At 34.6% G+C, this 20,054-nt stretch overlaps 2 protein-coding genes across 2 annotated transcripts; both read right to left on the reverse strand.

Moving 5' to 3' along the window:
- Positions 1-3,846: 3,846 nt before the first annotated feature.
- LOC133877065 (protein LURP-one-related 7) lies at positions 3,847-7,059 on the reverse strand. The gene is made up of 3 exons (XM_062315301.1): positions 6,589-7,059; positions 6,303-6,485; positions 3,847-4,341 (listed from the first exon to the last, which is right to left on the reverse strand). Exons 1-3 carry the CDS (start codon positions 6,811-6,813, stop codon positions 4,216-4,218), a joined length of 534 nt encoding a protein of 177 aa, XP_062171285.1. The 5' UTR covers positions 6,814-7,059; the 3' UTR covers positions 3,847-4,215.
- Positions 7,060-7,341: 282 nt separating this feature from the next.
- LOC133878188 (pentatricopeptide repeat-containing protein ELI1, chloroplastic-like) lies at positions 7,342-11,714 on the reverse strand. The gene is made up of 2 exons (XM_062316701.1): positions 10,001-11,714; positions 7,342-7,813 (listed from the first exon to the last, which is right to left on the reverse strand). Exon 1 carries the CDS (start codon positions 11,639-11,641, stop codon positions 10,004-10,006), a length of 1,638 nt encoding a protein of 545 aa, XP_062172685.1. The 5' UTR covers positions 11,642-11,714; the 3' UTR covers positions 7,342-7,813; positions 10,001-10,003.
- Positions 11,715-20,054: the final 8,340 nt, after the last annotated feature.

Raw genomic sequence — 20,054 nt, forward strand, 5'->3', positions numbered from 1 at the left:
TTTCTTCTTTTTAATTTGACTTTTTGAGGCAATTGAGTAGGAAAAATTTTAAAAAATAAATATGAAAAAAATGTAAGTGAATTTTAAATTTTAAAGTCATAGTTTTATAAATAATTATTCGTTTGAAATGATTTTTTTTATTATTATTTTACATAATTATTTAGGCATAAAATTATAAGTCAAGTTCAAATTAAAGAAATCATGTAATATTTTTTTTCAAAAAACTTTTAAAGTTTTGCTTATAAGTTTTTTATGGAATTAAATAAAGTGATTTTGAGAAAGAAAATAGATAGTTTACATCATTTATTTTCCATTAAAGCGGTTGGGATTTAAAAAAATTAAATTGTTCGTGAGAGTTATGCCTAAAGAATTTGATATTAACTGTGACTTACTAATTACTTTTATTTAGATTGAATTTTGGGAAAGGCAAAAACTACTTGAGATTTGTTCAAAGGATCAGGAATTGATTCAATGTAAATTCTAAAATTACGAAATTTAGGTTATTTCTTGTATCGAATGACTTGAAAAATACCACTTATTAAAAAGATGACATGTTACGAAAGCAGTCAAAAAGAATTTTTCTTCTAAAATGCTTCTTCTTCACTTTTGCAAAAATACTTATTCTTCGTAAAATCAAAATACAGCTTTTAACTCAAAAAATTTCTACAACATAGAAATCGAAAACTAAATGAAAATGCACTTAATTCACATCGGCAACATGCCTCCTTTTAAATAGGTTACATTTTTCAAACCGTTTGACACAAGCAACGTTCTGGATCTTGTAATTTTAGAATATACAATTTATTTAAAATTGTAGGAAATCCGTATCTGAGTTAGAATGAATATGTACCATCTCAAAACACTTCTTTTCTTCTTGAAGTTAGCAAAATATGTTAAAAATTAATGCACTTTCATGAATCTTCCATTTCCATTGAATTTATTTGTGTCTAAATACAACTTTAAAGCCTTTTCAATTTTCTAGAAAGAGTCTTTTCAGTTTTCTATAATGGCTCTAGAATTGTCCAACAAGCTTATAAATGCATGGCTTGTAATGCACATATGCAAGCAAAATGAAGTGAAATGAGTTTGCAATTGTTTCATATACATTCTCAAGAGACAAATGCGTCTTTGTGATGAAAAAGAAGGAGATGAAGACCAATTTGCTTCTGATATAGAAATCAAGAAGAGTAAGAGAAAGAGATAGCTACAGGATTTTGGCCATGCATATATATCACACTCTTGGGAATGACTCTAAACCTAGAAAAATGAGTAAAACCAAGAGTCCAAACCCAAGAGATCTGCTTTGGTTGTAAAGTGTCGGGAAGAGAGTGACAGGGAGATAGATCCCGAGAAGGAGCACCAACGTTCAAAGAAAATGAAAAAGAAGACTAGTGCTGCAAAGGCCGGCCGGTGTTGCTGCCTGCTGGTGCATGTCTCCAAATGGCAAGGAAAAAATGAAGAGGACATTGCAACCTTGAAATCCCATGTGTTCCAGCTCATGAAGAAAATATTTGATCCTGATCCATATGCTCCAAAGAAATACGGCTTTTCAAGATTCATGTCCTACTAGAGTTGTGAGGTCTCTCAAAGTTTCTGAATTCAAGACTGGAGAAAGAAGACACGATTCAAAGAGGAGCTTTTCAAGAGTAACCTCAATGCCTTCAACTCTGGTTGATCCATTAACTGTATTGCATGCTTTCATTCATACCTTGGTATAATTTAATCCTCCGTTTGTTTTGGTGTAAAATGGTTTCCGTCGTAAAATAGTTTCAGGGAAGTCATTTTTCAGAAAAATATTTTCCGTCGAAATCACTTTTCGGTGTTTGGCGCGTATGGAAAATTACAAATATTTTTTACATTTTAATTTAATCATATTAATTTTAAAAAATTAAATTTTATTCACAAAATAAAAAATATTAATATAAAATAATATAAAAATATTTTTTTATATTTGGCATATACATATTCCGGCAGAAGTTGCTGGAATCCGGCCAGTTGACCAGAAGCCGGCCGTCTTGGCCAGTTTCCGGCCAGCTGGCCGGAGATTCAGCCAGAACAACCGGATCCGGCCAGATGCCGGGGGTTCAGCCGTTCTGGCCAGATCCAGGCCGGATCCGTCCAGGATCCTTGCCAGATGGCCGGTGATCCGGCGTTCTAGCTGGATCTGGCCTCTCCGGCCAGTATCCCGGCCCGTCCAGGATTCTAGACAGATGGTTGGATCTCCGGCGTTCTAGCCGAATCCGGCGAGATAGCAAGAGATTCGGCCAGTCTGGCCGGAATCTAGCATGGTATCCCCGGAATCCACGCGACATCTGCCGGACGTCGCCGGATTCAGGCTTAATTTGTTGAATTCCTATACCTACTGGAGTCAGAATCTGACTTGTCGAAATTCGGCAATAGTCAATTGCTTGAACAAAGGTCGACTGCATTGTTTAAAAAAGAGTTGACTACATCTACCATCTACGGAAAATGATTTACGCTTTTAAAAAGCGTAAATCATTTTCCGAAATTTATTAAGCATTTTTTGTCAAACGGAAATCATTTTTCGGTTGACCATTATTTTCGCCCCTACCAAACACCGGAAAATACCGAAACCATTTTTCAGAAAACATTTTACGCCGAAACAAACGGAGCATAAGTTGAAAACGCTTTTATTTTGTGCACCTTTCTATGGTCATTAATTCTTGCAACGCATTTCCAGGTATATTTGGTCGCAGAAAATAAAATTGTGAAGATCAATTTTTAATTATTGGAACTTTCGGTCAAAAGGTTGAAATCATTGGGCTCTTTGCATACATGCATGATGCGTGGACAGCTGCTCTGGAGTGCTGGACTTTTGCTTTATAGATTTCAAGGTTGGAGAAAAAATGGAGAGATCTCCACAACTCTACCAAGACACGAACCTGGCAAAGCCGTGTCTTTTTGGAACATCTGGGTCAATATATATCGGATATTTTCTTTGTGGGCTGGGATACTTGGGATTTCAAGGTTGTCGTGTTCTTGTCATTCGGAGACGTCATTAATGGCAACATCAGCAACATTGGTCTTTGCAGCACTGGTCTTCTTTAATTTGTCTTTTTCTTTGACCGTGGGTGCTCCTCCCTGGGACTTATCTCTCCGTCACTCTATTCCCGACACTTTGCAACCGAAGCAATCAAACACATCTCTTGGGTTTGGGCTCCTGGGTTTTACTCATTTTTCTAGGTTTAGATTCCATCTCCTTCTCTCTTCTTTTCTTCTTCCCTCTTCCTCTTATCATCTCGTCTTCTCCTCTCCTCTCCCTCCAAACTACCAAATATGGTATAAGAGATAAAGGTGAACAAAGAGATATTAAAAGTAAAACTAATGAACCTTGTTTATAAAGTAGTATCATATTAAAAGTAAAACTCCCAAACATGGGAAGATCATAATTCTTGACCCATTCAAAAATATCATATTAACATGTTAAATTTGCAAATCATGCTCAAGTTGTCTGAATTATTGAGCATACATATCATTTCCAATACACAAATAATTGAGCAATGGCATACCCTTGAACTTTTAGCAAACACCAGTTTTCTTGTTAGTCTAAAACTTAGAACTGGGGCTGATACTTTCTAACAGAGATCTCTGCAAAAAGAAATCCTGTCTCATATGTCATTCTAGCAACTTATCCTCATGTTATTTTTATTTTTATTTATCCTTTATGCACCTAAGGATCGGAATCCTCTGCAATTCCCTGCCTGCATTGCAACGAATCCACTGCAATTATGAGAGGCTTTCGCCCTATTGCAACGGACAAGCAACCGCGGGGGATTCCAATCCTAGCTCAAATTAAGAAACAAATATAATTACACCATTAAGAAATTGTCTGAAGAAGCCAAATGTGGAAAATGTCTAGAAGAAACTAATTTTACAGACCGTAATCTTACATCATCATAAGCATTACCCAACAGTTCTTGTAAATGGGCTTCTAAAAATAGCATCTCTACCTAGCAAAGAGTTACATTTTTCATATAACAAATTAACAATGAGTCTCTCCTACGAATACAAGTAACATAGGAGCGATATAGAACTAAATTCATACTACCCAAGGCCAATACACAAGTACACAGCCCAAAGGCATATATGTATGAACCTTTCTTATCGCTCTCTGTAAAAGAATCAAACAAACGTATTTGCATGCGTGGAAAAATGTAAATGTACATGTGAAAAATTTTCTTTAATCTACCATGTTCAACCGCCATGAAATATTACAATCAACGCTGCAACTAAAGCATGATCAACAAATCCGGGAAATATAGTTAGTCGAAATTTATCCCTCCTTACAAAAAGCTGCCGCAGCTTGTACATCAGACTAGTCTGCAAGAAAACTTATCCTTAAGAGTCGGACTTTATCATATATTACAAATTACAGTAAATAAAATTCTTAACTATAAATTATGAGGCAAAAAGTACATATAACCAATCTACAACATTGCAGCAGCTAGTGGTACATGACCAATCTACATTAGGCAATTTAAAGATGCATGAAGAACATTATCAATGATTAATTAGTATTAGCACATAGCACACTCCTAGTGTGATTCATTCTCTTAAGAATCCTAGTGAGTGTGCTGATAGACTCCCAGTTGATCAAACTTCCTAGTGAGTGTTGATAACACAACCGGTTGATAAGGATAAAGTTATCTAGAGGAGGTTTACTTGTAATTAGAATTCTATCTAAGAGTTTGTGTTAGATTAGAATACTGGAAGCTGAGGCTTATCGTGTAAACAATACTATCTTGTAATTTCTATATATACTTCAATATACACTCACTAGGAGGTTTGATCAACCAGGATTCTATCAGCATACTTACTAGGATTCTTAAGAGATTGAATCACATTAGGAGTGTGCTGTGCGCTAATAATTAGAAATAAATTCATGCATGAGAAGTTAGATGAATCTATTAAGAGATGAGCGAGACCGGTATTAATATCATTTCTGCAACACATACATATAACTTTCCCAGAAAGAGTAATGTGATTCTAGTTTGGGAGGTTCAAGAAGATACACAAAAATGGCCACAAAGGAAAAAGGCATAGTTTAAAAGTTATGTAAAGCAGAACAACAAAGAAGTCATGTAGCTTATCCACAACTTTGTTGAGCAGAGCACTGAAAGGTGTACCGAGTTTAAGTAACATATTGCTTTTGTCCAGTCATCATATGTACACAGTTGTTAGAAATCTCCATCGAAGATTATCAAACAACATAACATCTAGACAGTACAAACAGGCACCCAATATGCACTTAAGCTTCATTAATATGATCGGCCTACATCACTTCATTGGCAAGACATAAACTTGTAATAACCCATAAAGGGGTATGGCTAGAATAACCCTACAAAATTGTTGAGGACATAAGCATTGCAAAAGTCCCCAACTGAAGCTTTAATATAACATGTCAAGAAACTATCCACCCTTTAACATTTACATCTTTAGGTTTGGACTCAGTTATTATTTATGTATCGACCTAGGAAAAGCGCTAGCTACATTTACTCTATTACTTCAAAAAGATTAATTAAGTTATAATTAAAGTTCCTTAGAATCACTTATAAAGTCCACTCACATAGTAAGGAACTAATATGTCTTCGTCAGGACCACGTCATGCAGTGCTCCAGTACTATATGTTGTTACTAGATTGCTCTGATACTATTTGTAATGACTTATAGAATCCATGCACTAGCCACATCTGCGGTATCACTTTAAAATGACTAGTCAAGTTGCAATTGAAGCTCCCTAGAATCGCTTATGAAGCACAATATCATATAGTAAAAAAGCAAAGTGGGACTTAACACCTGTTAGCTCCTTCATAATCCATCTGCTCTACATGAAAAATCATCTTCCTAATATGGGGATGGAGTGTTACAATTTACCCTTCTTACTACTACTAATTTAAAGTCTCTGGGTTTGTACCCAATTACCATTTAGTATATGTTGGTTTAGCAGTTTCAAAACGTGTATTAATCAAAATACAATTTTTAAAAATGCAGTTTGATAAAAACAAAAAATATTGTTTGAAAAAATAGTGCTTTAAACTACCTTCATATTCCATGTCTTCAAACCTCCATTTTTCTAAGGGATACTTTCCGCGATTTTGTTAGAAAACTGGTGTGTTGCATACGAAATCACAGGGCCAAAAGCGCTCTTACTCTTCTGACTACTACAGGTTACTTAACTACTCACACTTATGCATACATACGCCGACTGAATACAGAATAAGATGACCAAAATCTGAACCCTTTTGGGATTTGCAATGCCAGTAAAGTTTAGTACATATATACCTGAGCTATTATCGCATTGCCTTTATAGATGGTGCAGGATTTCTGGAAGGCGGAACCTTTCAACTTCAACTCAGAGGCCGAGTCATCAAGGAACACCTCAAACTCGGTCTTACCCTTCCTCCGCACCCTGAATATCAAGTCCTTCTCGTCTTTGTCCCCCTTGAACCCTTCCCACGACCCATCCTACAACAAGAGATGCATAGACTCTTAAAAATGATTTTCTTTCTATAGAACAAGAGTTTCCAGGAAATATTTTATAGGGAACCAAGCAGACGCAGCGACTTACATGGTGACGATGCATGGAAATCAGAGGATTTCCTTCGGAATCGAGGAGGAGAACTCGCTTATCGGCGGAGGATTTGGAAGACTTACGGTCAACCTTGAAAACGATGTTACCGGAGGCGTCCGCGAACCCGAGATCGCCACGTGTAAGGCCGGGATGTTTCTTGGACACGAAGAGATCGACTGGGATCTGAGCGTTCGCCGGGTACCCCGCAGCCGAATCGGCCATGGGTACGTTGGGGGTGATACACGCACAGAAAGAACTACGTAAATTGGTCGGATAGTAGCGATGAAAACAAAGGCTAAAAAGAGATAAGAATTACGTAATTGGGGTAGAATCAGATGCGTTTAGGTGAAATTGTTTGAAAGGTCATATGGAGGTGGAACAAAGAAAAGTTGAAAGATTCGACAAGGAAACCATCCTGAAACTGATAGGTCACATGGAGGTGGAACAGAGAAAGTTGAAAGATGCAACAAGGAAAACATCCTGGACTTGTTTGGTAACCAAATCAAACAATTTCAATTTCCATTTCACTTCTCCCAAAAAAAATCAAATCAAAAACATTCTAACTTTTTTACATTTTTTACGTCACATCAATAATTTTTTATTACTATTCAAATAAAAAACTCACTACAAAACAAAACTTTTTTACTTTTCTATAAAACATTCTCAAATTCTATATCACATCAATCATTTATTACTACTATTCAAATAAAACATTCAATTTTCTACAACTTACCAAACAGCTTCCCTGTTTCAATGTTTACTATAAAACTATGGGAATAGTACAAAACAATAGATATTGGTGGGGTCCATGTGACGTGAATCCCGAGGAATCCTAGGAACACAATTTTTATACAACTCCTCTCACATAAATGGTCTTACCTGATGCGAGAGAAGTTATGTAAAAATAATTTCTCATAGGTTCCATCCATATGTGTTTAGGTGAAATTGTTTGAAAGGTCATATGGAGGTGGAACAAAGAAAAGTTGTAAGATTCAACAAGGAAAACATCCTGAAACTGAAAGGTCATATGGAGGTGGAACAAAGAAAGTTGAAAGATGCAACAAGGAAAACATCCTGTTTCAATGTTTACCATAAAACTATGGGAATAGTACAAAACAATAGATATCGGTGGGACTCATGTGAGGAAACTCATCACATGAATTCCGAAGAACGTTACAAACATTACTTTTACCCCCATCCCTTTCATATGGAGCGGTCTCACCTGATATATGAGAGGAGTTGTATAAATATTGTATAAGCGGTCTCACCTGATATATGAGAGGAGTTGTGTAAATATTGTATAAAAATAATTTCTCATGGATCCCATCCATATGTCTTGTGTTGTATAAGTGTTGTGCAATTATGTCGTATACCGATCACAATTCTAAAACTACATATATTAAAAAAAGAAAAAAAAAATTGAATACCATTAAATAAAAAAAAGGGTTAAACACTTTTTTGGTCCCTGAATTTTGACAACTTTATTTTTTTAGTTCTTGAGTTTCAATTCGCATCACAGATGGTACCTCAATTTTGAAAAAAATACCAAATTAGTACTTCAGTTAAGTTTTCCGTTCAAAAACTAACGGTTTGTCACGTATTAACATCTGAGGTTGACACGTAGCACTATATAAAAAAAATTAAAAATTAAAAATCTTTAAAAATTAATTAAAAAATAAAAAATTGAAAAAATAAAAAAACAAGGGGCTGGCACCCCTTGACAATAAATAAATAAATTCAAGATCATTTTTGGCCCTTGGGGTGGCCGACCACCCCCATGGTAGTTAGCCACACCCTTGTTTTTTTGGTTTTTCAAAAAAAAAATAATTTTTTAATTTTATTAATTAATTTTTAAAGATTTTTTAATTTTTAATTTATTTTTTTATATATAGTGCCACTTGTTAACCTTAAAGGTTAATACATGGCCAACCGTTAGTTTTTGAACGACTGAAGTACTAATTTTAAAACTGAAATATCATCTGTAATGCGAATTAAAACTCAAAAACTAAAAACTAAAGTTTTCAAAATTCAAGAACCAGATATGTATTTCATCCTAAATAAAAATAGGTTATTGATATTCGGAGGGAGGATAAGAAAGAAAGAGAAACTGTAAAGAAGAGAAAGAAGAAAATATAAACTTGGTGAGAATAGTTAACGTGAAGTGGAATTGATGAGAAGAGTTACTGCAAGCAGTATTCGAATCGAACTGGAGCCGGATCCGATTTCATTCGGTTTTAACCGCAATAAATGAGGAAGGTGTCAAAGTTGAGTGGATGAGCTGGCAGGTGCATGTTGCGGTGGGAGAAATGATTTTTTTCATTTATTGTTTTAGATTTGTAGGACTTACAAAGATCCACGTGTAGGTCCTATAAATTTAATGATTAATTTAAATATATATATAAAAAAAATATACATGTAGCATTTCTTTTCTCACCGAATGAGCTTATTCTACACTCATTATGACTGTGTACAAATATCATATTCCTTTTTAAAAGCTCACATATCCATGGAGCATCTGCTGATGTGAATATCCTTTTATCAATTCCATAATTTTCATTAATCATTTTCCATTCCAATTCCATCAACCATCACAAATACATACAAAACTATAGTTCAAAAATACATTCAACATTACAGTTGTGTAACAAAGAAGAGGCCCAAAAAAAAAAAAAAAACTCGTATTTTTATTGTTCATAGAGAAATTTTACCTAGTACAAAATATTTAAAAATCATCACAAACCTCCCTTTTTCTTTCTTATACCTTCCATCATATCAAAGAGTTTAACGTTTGCTTTGTTTGATAAATTTATCTATTTATTATTACTTTTTTTTTTCTTCTTTTCAACACAAAAACATTAACAAACAACCTAAAATACAAAATACTTAAAACTATTTTCACCTCTATGTCGAACAAAAAACAAAAAGAACCATCTAAAAAGCATTAACAAACCGAATCGACAGTCTGGTCAAATGGTGACCAAACCAAACCAAACCAAACCAACTTTATTTATTTTAGTTCTAAAGGGCCAAAGTTTCTTCCAAATTGTCGGAGGAATTTCTTGTCTTAGTCTATTAAACTAACATTTGTCCTTAAAGCATGTAAGTTTATTTGAGAATCACATGCTTTGAAGACATATATCAGTTTAGTGACCCGGCTCAAAGGAAAATTGTGAAAAAAAAAAAAAAAAAGATTTTTATGGTTAATATCCAAATGTAATCATGTGCAGTGCAGGGTGAAGTTTGTGTAATAAATTATTTGTTTGTATTAATAAAGATATTTCCCAAGACAACTTTTAGAATTGATTGAATTTTTCATTCTGTTATATAAAGACGAATATGATATTCATTCAATATTATTGCTCTGAAGAACAATAGAAAGCATTTATGTGGCAAAGATCATCTCTCTTACCTCTCACCAATGACCTCCACAGGAGCATGCTCCATTATTGAAATGATGAAATCGGCTCGAATCTCTTGCAACGATCTCTCTCTCTTCAATCTTTGAGATCAATGCGGTCACCAAATGGCAATCTGCACATACTCTAAGATTCTTAACTATCATGATACGGGTTCCCGGGGGTGTGCTAATTAGCCCAAGTGTAATGGCCAATTTCTCACTGTGGCCAAGAACTATCTCTTCTTTTATGTGCTCAGCCACATTTTGCATAACCATGCTTGTGTTTGGTACATACCCACAATTCTTCATCTTCTGAACAAGATTTTTCAAGTAATTGTATATCTCTTTGCTAAGGGGATGAGACATATCTCCGGATTCAAAGCTGTGAACTTTTCTATCTATCTCTATCCATGTACATGCTTTTGCTTTTCTTATTCCCTTCTTTGACATCAATCTTCTCACGTTTTTGACACCTTCCAAATCCCCAACAAGTCCATAGAAGTTGGAAAGCAACATATAGGCCCCTGCTTCTTCGGGTTCCAATTCAAGTAATCTCTGTCCAACAGTCTTTGCTAGCTCTACATTCATGCGGGAGCAACATGAACTAAGAAAAGCAGTCAGAAGCTTTGCCTCCGGCTTTATTGGCATCCTCTCTATGAAATCATAAGCCTCTGTGAGATGCCCAGCTCGTGCAAGTAAATCAACCATGCATGTGTAATGCTCCATCATGGGCGTGATGGAGTACTTATGTATCATGGTGTTGAAATTCCTCCACCCTTCTTGAACTAATCCTGCATGACTACACGCATATAATGCTCCCAAGAATGTGATCTTGTTTGGTACAACACCCTCCGTTTCCATTGCATTAAATGCCTCAAGAGCTTCCAATCCCAGGCCATGTTTTCCATAACCCACAATCAAAGAAGTCCATGAAACTACATTCTTGATAGGCATGTTCTTGAAAAATTGGCAAGCATCATCCATGCGTCCACATTTAGCATACATGTCAACAGTAGCATTTCCAACCGGTAAATGTAGCTCAAAACCATATATAATCACCAGCCCATGAACTTGTTTGCCATTAAGCAAAGCTGCAATATCAGCACAAACTGAAAGAACACTGGACATGGTCATAAAATCAACTTCAGCTCCCTCCACTCGCATTTTCTTAAACAAAAACAACGCCGTCCTTCCCTCAGAGTTTTGTGCAAGCCCTGAAATCAGTGAATTCCAAGATCCCACATCGCGCTCAAACATATTATTAAACAAAGTGATCGCCTCCAACGTCAAGTGACACCGGCATAACCCGAAAATCATGCTATTGTTCACAACAACATCTCTTTCGGGCATTTCATCATACACACGGCGGGCTTCTTTGATGTCGCTGCATTTTGTGTACATATCAAGAAGGGAAGTCATTAGAATCATATCTCTATTCAACCCATGTTTGAATACAATGCAATGAGCTTGCTTGCCTTCCTCCAGGGCACCAAGTCTTCCACAGGCTCTAGCAACCGCTGACAGAAGCAACTCCGTGATTTTGAACCTAGTCTTCTTCTGAAGCTGATGGAACAAGAGTATGTCTTCACGACTTTGTCCTTCTGTTACAAATGAAGTGATCCTTTTAGAATATGATAGACATTTCCGGAGCATATCTTAGCAAGGGTCTTTTCGGTATCAAAATCGTAACCAGGTCTCAGCCGATTGTCTCATTCTCGTACGCTGATGCTGGTGTTAAAGATTTTGGGCAGTCCAATATTGTTTTATCACTCATTTATTGTGATTTAATATTTGCTAGAAAAATCAAAATTTGAATTGTTCATTATTAGAGGAACTTTCGGGAGATTACAGTTGTACCAAATTCATAAGTATTAAAAGTATTTTAAAGATTGTTGGTAAATTATGGTGCGTTTGGGTATTGAATATTTCGAATATGAATAATATTCTAAATCTGATTGCGAATTTCAAGGCAATGAAAATGTGTTTGGATGTTGAATATAATTCAGATTCTTTTCTTATCCAATATGGTTCATATCTTCAAATAATTGACAAAACTATCATACATCTCAACCAATTGCTATTGACATGAGGCATAGTCGATGACTCAATCCGTTATAAAATTATACTTTAAATCTTGAGCGCGGGTCTCAATCATTTTTAAATTTTTTTCTTTTTAAAATTGAGAACTTCACTTATAACTCTTAATCTTTTTCATTACTTTTGAATAAAAAAATTAAAAATTCAAAAAAAAAAAAAAAAAAAGTACTCAAAGTCTCACGTTTTAAAAAGTGTCAATTTAGGGTATCTATCTTTCAGTTTTTTTCAATTTCAATCCTTCGATAGAATTTTCTGTTAAATCCTGTCCAAATTCTCAAAATTACCCTCTTTTTTTTTTTTAGAAAAACAAAAAAAAAAAAATGAAAAATTGCTCGAATTTAGGTATTAGTCAAAATTTAACGGAATTTGCAAAAATACTTATGCTTGAATCTTTGAAAAATTTAATAATTTTTTTAAAGAAAAAAAAAACATGGATAATTTGAAAATTTTGATAGCATTTAACGAAAAATTCTAACAGATGATTGAAATTGAAAGATAGATACCCTAAATTGACACTTTTTAAAGTTTGAATACCTTTTTTTCAAAGTGATAAAAGATTAGGGCATATAATTAAAGTTTTCTCTTTTTAAAATTAGGGATATTTTGATAATTTGGGCGCCTAGAAAATCCTAACAGACGAGGACATTACAACAAATTAGAAGTTTGATGGTTGAAATTGAAAATTTTTGAACTTTAGGGGGATAATTTCAAAATAAGTAGAAGTTCATGGAAGTTTTGTGAATTTTTTTTTTTAACTTTTATACCCAAAAATAATCCAAAAACCTCCAATTTTGAGAAACAAAATCGGGCGGTGGCAATTTCCTAATACCTTAGACAAGCACAAAAAAGTGGTCCTAATACATGAAGAAATAACTAAAGAACATATATAACTAAACTGCATATAATTTATATGATGGTTTAACTATATATACACAAGCCAGACTTATTTATAGTGGAATGAGGTCGGTCAAAATAAGAAACACAATAGGAAACAAATAAGAGAATTAATACAAAACATTACATAATAATATCAAATTATACTGAGAAATAAATTAGTATTTGATCACGCCAATAAGTTAATAGATTTTGGATATATATCTTATAACAATATCTAATGTTGAGAGAAAAATTATATATTGAATAATACATAATACTGTACATGAGAGGCTTATATATATAATCACAGAGATACACATCAATAACCCATGTGGGACGATACATACGTACACATAATATAATCTAACAGCACCCCTCAAACTCAAGGTGGAGTGCAAGAGACCATCTTGAGGTTGGACACAAGATCGTGAAACCGCCCTAGAAGATGAGACTTTGTGAAGAGGTCCGCGAGTTGATCATGAGACGTAACAGAATGAAGTTGTAGAGAGCCCTGAAGGAGGTGATGACGGACAAAGTGACAATCAATCTCAATATGTTTGGTTTGTTCATGAAAAACATCATTATGGGCAATCTGAATAGCACTTCTGTGGTCACAATAGATAGGAATAGCTGAGGAGAGAGAAACACCTATATCTTATAGAAGCCATCGCAACCAAAGGAGCTCCGAAGTGGTGTCAGTTAAAGCACGATATTATGCCTTGGTGCTAGATCGAGTAACAACAGATTGTTTCTTACTACGCCAAGAAATAAGAGAGATGTCAAATAGGAAATAATAACCAGTGATGAAGCGGCGGTTTGTAGGATCACCGGCCTAATCCGCATCAGTATAAGCATGCAATTGAAGAAGGGACTGAGAGGAGAAATGGAGCCCATGAAATAATGTCCCTTTAAGGTAGTGAAGGATGCGAAAGACGACAGAAAAGTGAGTAAAGCGGGGAGTAGCCATGAATTGACTCACCTGATGGACATTATAGGAGATAGCAGGTATAGTAACAGTAAGATAGACAAGGCTGCCAACCAAATGCCGATAGAGAGTGAAGTCAAGAAAAGGCTCGCCATCATGTAGATTAAGATGAACATTGAGCTTAGCCGGCATGTCGACCGTCTTATAGTCTGTGAGATTGGCCCGTGAAAGCAGATTAGAGATATGCTTGGCCTGTGTCAAATAGTAACCATTAAAAGAAGAAGAAATCTCAAGACCAAGAAAATAGCTGAGAGTGCCAAGATCCTTCATCTCCAAATGTTGATTGAGAAATTTCTTGAGCTCCAGAATACCAATGGAATCATCTCCAATGATAATCATGTCATCAACATATAACTAAAGAAGAAGGATGTCTCGATCCGTGTGACAAATAAACAAGACTAGCCAAGATTAGAGACGATGGCACTAAATTTAGCAAACTATGCCCGAGGAGCTTGCTTTAGGCCATATAGAGCTCGACGGAGGCAACATACCTTGTTCGGAGGAGAAGAAAGGCCAGGAGATGGTTGCATATAGACTTCTTCATTTAGATCGCCATTAAGGAAGGCATTTTTTACATCTATTTGAGAAAGTGAGCAATGCCGAGAGGCTGCAACTGCCAATAAAGCACACACAGAAGATAGGCGAGCAACAGGAGCAAAGATCTCCTCATAATCCACACCATACTCCTAAGTAAAACCTCTCGCCACAAGTCGAGCCTTGTATTTGTCAACAGTACCATCAGAACAAGTCTTAATTTTGTAGACCCACTTACACCTAACAACAAATTTCCCTGGAGGCAAGTTAACCAGATTCCATGTATGATTATTGTTTAAAGCATCAAGTTCTTTTTCATCACGTCCTGCCAAAGATGGTTAGTGGAAACCTCACAATAGGAGTGAGGTTAATGTAAAGCAGCTAAGGCATGAAAACAATGAAAGTTCTGGAGATAGGATTGAAGAGACTTTACCCGAGTGGATCGGCGAAGTTCAAGTGGGGAAGTATGAGCGGGAGCCTCAGATTGAACAGAATCTGGGGACTTGAGCGGAGCAGCATCATGAGAATCTAATGATTGCAGCTCAAGCGAGAAAGGCTCTGAAAAAATATCACCAGTGGGAGAGGGAGAGAGAGACATCTTTAGAAGTGTGCTAAAGGGAGGGAAATAGTGCATGCAAAATTTCCCTACTTCATGAAATAACTTATGCTCCTAGAAGACCACATGACGAGAGATGCGAAGGCAGTGTGACACAAGATCATAACACCCATAACCCTTTTGTTCCACCCCATACCCAATAAAGCAATACAACCGAGAACGAGGCTCGAGTTTGATGTATTCATGAGGCTGGAGTAAAACAAAACAGGTAAAACCAAATACACGAATTTGATGGTAAGTGGGAGAGAAGCCAAACAACCGCTCGTGAGGGGTGCAATTTGCAAGAACAGGTGTAGGCAACTTGTTGATATTGTAGACAGTTGTGAGAGTGACTTCACCCCAAAAAAGAGTAGGAACTAAAGAGGAAAGAAGAAAAGCACGAACAGTGTCTAGAATGTGCCTAAGTTTATGTTCAGCTCTCCCGTTTTGCTGAGAGGTGCCCAGACAAAACAAGGAAGGAGCAGTGCTATAATGTTTTAAGATGTTTTGAAAAGTATGTTGACTATTGAGTATATTCTAAGACATTATCAGAATAAAATGCTTTAATGCGTTTTGAAAACTGTGTCTCAACCATTTTTGCAAAATTGCGATAAATATCTAATAATTTAGAACGTGATTTCATTAAAAACACCAGGTGTAATGTGAATAATCATAAATAAAAATCGCAAAATAACGTGAGCCACTCATACTTAGGGATGTAAACGAAGCAAAGCAACCTGTGAGCTCGCTCGGGCTGGGCTCAATAAGGCTCAGCTTGTGCACGACTCGGTTATTAAATGAGCTATTCAAACTATACTCGATTATTAAACGATATATACCCATATAAAACCTGGCTCGCTCGTTTAAAGTTCGCGGACATACTTGTAAAAAGGCTCGGCTCACTTATTAGCTCGACTCATATATATTTATTAATGTACATATTTATTAATAAATATATGCATATATGTTTATAAAAATAACTTATTTAATATATCACTTATTAATTAACAATGATTAATTATTGTTATACAATATATAATTATTAGTTATATCTATAAGTATCTATATAAAATATAATTTAATTACAAAAGATAATTTATATGATTATATCTTATATGGTCTAAGAGACTAAGACTCCAAGTCTAATAATTAGATATTTAATGATTGTTGAATTAACAATAAATTGTTAACCATATGATTTAATGAAAATCTTGATACTTAATCGTATTATTCAAATAATCATATCATATGCAATGACAATGTAATTGATATAATCTCAAATCAATTGATTAGCATTAAAATCAACAATGTGTTTCTTATAATCACAGATTAAGTATAATTATTAGAATGCATATCATTAGATTATATATATATTGAGAAATCATAGATCTTTTATAAAATCATCCAGAAAAGACTTGCTCCGCAAGTACATATGATCATATGTATTATCACTAGAATTTATATAAAATGCATATGATCTAACAATTTATATGATATTAAATCTTATGTAATATAACACATTATATCTTTATTATATAATGTAATAATGATATCAACAATACTTAATTTATATCATTGTATAATTAAGTGTGATCCAAATTCTAACAATGTACTATGATCTAACAACAATAGTTAGGTGATATGAAATAACAATTCATTTGATTAAATTTAAGTATGATCTAACAATTTATATGATATTAAATCTCATGTCATATAACACAATGTATAATGTAATAATAATATCAACAATACTTATTTTGTATCATTGTATAATTAAGTATGATTCAAGTTCTAACAATGTACTATGATCTAACAACAATAGCTAGGTGATATGATCTAACAATTCATTTGATTAAATTTAAGTATGATATAACAATTTATATGATATTAAATCTCATGTCATATGGCACAATGTATAATGTAATAATTATATGCTCAAGACATTCTTACAAATATTATTTCATATTTAACACATGAATCACAAAGTCAAAATTATTTACTATACAACAACACTACCAATAGTAAAAACATCAAATTAAGAACAATTTCCTTTCAAGCCTTCAAAACTTTAATTATTATATATGCACATTCTTTTATCATTTTTTCATATATTCCACGATACTGAAAGTATATTAATTAGCATTATATTCTGTTTGAGGGAGCCATTAGAAAGACGTTTCAGAAATTAAAAATTTTAATTCTTGATGCATGGAACTAATTTGAGTACCAATTAATTATATATAGAAAATAACGGATAAATTCTTCTAAAAAAAGAAAAAAGAAATGATGATGTGCATAAATGATAAATGTTAGATTTAAATTCTAATTTTTAAATATGTGATTATGTGAATCATCCGAATTATATATAGAAGATATCGGCATTTCAGAAAATATGTGCCTTGAATCATGATGTGCATAAATGATAAATGTTAGATTTAAATTCAAGTTTTTAAATCTATGCTTCTGTGAAGTGATTCAAGTGAACCATCCGATTTTTTTTAAAACTTGAATCATCATATTAATAACCGTTAGATTTAAATCTGTGAACAAATGTAAACCGTTGGATGGCTATTGACTAATGTGTATTCCAATTGTAGAGCATGGCTAACACTAAAATTTATTCAGTGTTTCGCACGCACAGTGTTTTTCATTATCAACACCTCAAATTGGTGGATCATGTGGCTAGATCTGATTGTACATACCCATTACCCAAACTTACCACGCGTGATTCTTCTCGCTGAAGCAAAGCTGGCTAGCTGGGTTTTCCAAAATTCCAACCGACAGCTGTGTCACGCGTCACTGTCAGCCTGCAGCCCTACACGTTTGAGGTTAACGAGGAAACAAAGCTCAGTTTTTCTTTTAGAATCTCGACCGTAGGATCATATATAGGTGAATCGTAGCCGTTCATAAGAGGAAATGTGGAAAACAACTGTAATGCAATATGTGAGTGCAAAATTATATGGTGTGTGAATTAGCCATGAGATCATTCTCATGGATATGATCGGACGTGTAGGTAATTATTTGTTCATTGGACCACGTGACATGTTGCAGACTAGCATACCATTTTTTTTCTACATTTTCTTTTATTTTTCAATGTTCAAGAATCATCAATTGCATTCAATGCCATTTAATGCAGAAAACGCACTAACTCTTCCGTTTGTTCAAATTTTAAATGCTCTCATTCAATGTGAATTTCTCATTCAACTAACTGTTTAGGCTTGCATTCAATCCAAGCCCTTGTTTTTTTTTTTTTTTCAACTGTTTCATCGAAGTGCAGCCAAGGCTTCTACACGGTTTGGTTCTTAATTCCTTCAGAGTTTCCAAAGAATCCAAACCGTCTTCGTCGATTTCCACCCAGAAGAAATGTTCCATCATCGTCCATTTCATCTCGCCGCCAAATCCCTTATTTTTTGAATTTTTTGTGAACCTTTTACTCTTCTCACACGTTACGATGGCAAGGGCAACAAAAAATTCGGAGTTTATGTGTCAACCTTTTCCTTCTCTCTTGATTCCGGAAGAAGAGCTCAAGCTAGTTATCCTCTTCAACTTCAACTTCAAGCAAGCTAGTTATTTTTCTAACTTTCTACTACCCTTCGATGTTCTTAAGATTCTTATCCGATGGAATGGTATGAAAATGAGAATTCTCTAGAAAATGAAATTAGCAATGCTAGTAGTGTTAGTTCCACAGAAAATATTGAGGCTCAGGATATCGATTCTATTGATGGTTCAACTGATTAAGATCCTCTAAAGCACGCTTATCAAAGAAAGCCAAGGAGGAAGACTTCTATAGTTTGAAATTTTTTTATTGAGGTGGAAATAAAAGGTGTGAAAAAAATCAATGCAATTGTTGTAAGATGACATTCATTATATCGAAATCAAGTTGTACAAGTACAGGGGTAGGCATTTGAAAACTTGTTTATCGTACATTGGTGCCAATAAGAAAAAAAAAAAAAAGGTTTTGTCTCTTGAAGCTACGGGGGCTGATGGTGTAAGCAGCATAATAAATTTTACTTATGATGAAAAGAAGGCTAGAGAAGTTTGTTCTCATATGATTTTATATCATGAATATCCTTTTAATATTGTGGAGCATCGATTTTTTAACAAGTTTTCCAAGACTTTGTCACCACATTGGGTAAAAATATATCAAGCTACAGCAAAGAAGGATTGCTTTGCCACTTATAAGATTGAGAAGAGAAAATTGAAAACTATGTTAACACCTGTGCACAAAGTTAACATAACGACTGATATATGGATGTCGCGTCAACAAATTTCTTATATGGTTGTCACATGTCACTTCATTGATTCTAATTGGCGTCTAAATAGACGTGTGTTGAACTTTTGTAATGTGCCACCACCACACACCGGTTTTCTTATTGCAAATGAACTGCAAAAATGTTTTCAAGAATGGGGGATTGAGAATAAGATTTGTTCAATTACTGTTGATAATGCAAGAGCAAATGATGTAGCAATTAGAGTATTGAAAGATGTTTTTAACATGAGAAAAACCATTATTCTTGGTGGAAAATTGTCTCTTGTTCGATGTGTTATGCACACAACCAATTTATTGGTTCAAGATGGTCTAGGTGAGATTTCTTCGATTGCTGATTGTGTTAGGAACGGAATAAAATATTTGGTGGCATCATAGGGAAGGTTGGTGAAATTTAGTGAGTGTCAATTGCAATTGACCTCTAAGAAATTATTTTTGGATGTAGCTACACAGTGGAATAGTACATATATGATGTTGACAGCAGTACTTGAGTTCAAGGAGGTCTTTCCAATGTATTCATACGTTGATTCTGGTTTCATTTGGTTGCCATCAAATGAGGATTGGGATAAAGTTGAAAATGTGTCAGTTATTAGGGGTCTTCAACCAAGTAACCAATATTGTCTCAGGGAGTGACTACCCTACTGCTAATTTATTCCTCCCTGAAGTGTGGAGGATGAAAGAGGTCTTGGCTACAAAGTGCAAAGATGAGAAT

Source organism: Alnus glutinosa, chromosome 9 (assembly GCF_958979055.1).
Source record: "Alnus glutinosa chromosome 9, dhAlnGlut1.1, whole genome shotgun sequence".
Lineage (NCBI taxonomy): Eukaryota > Viridiplantae > Streptophyta > Magnoliopsida > Fagales > Betulaceae > Alnus > Alnus glutinosa.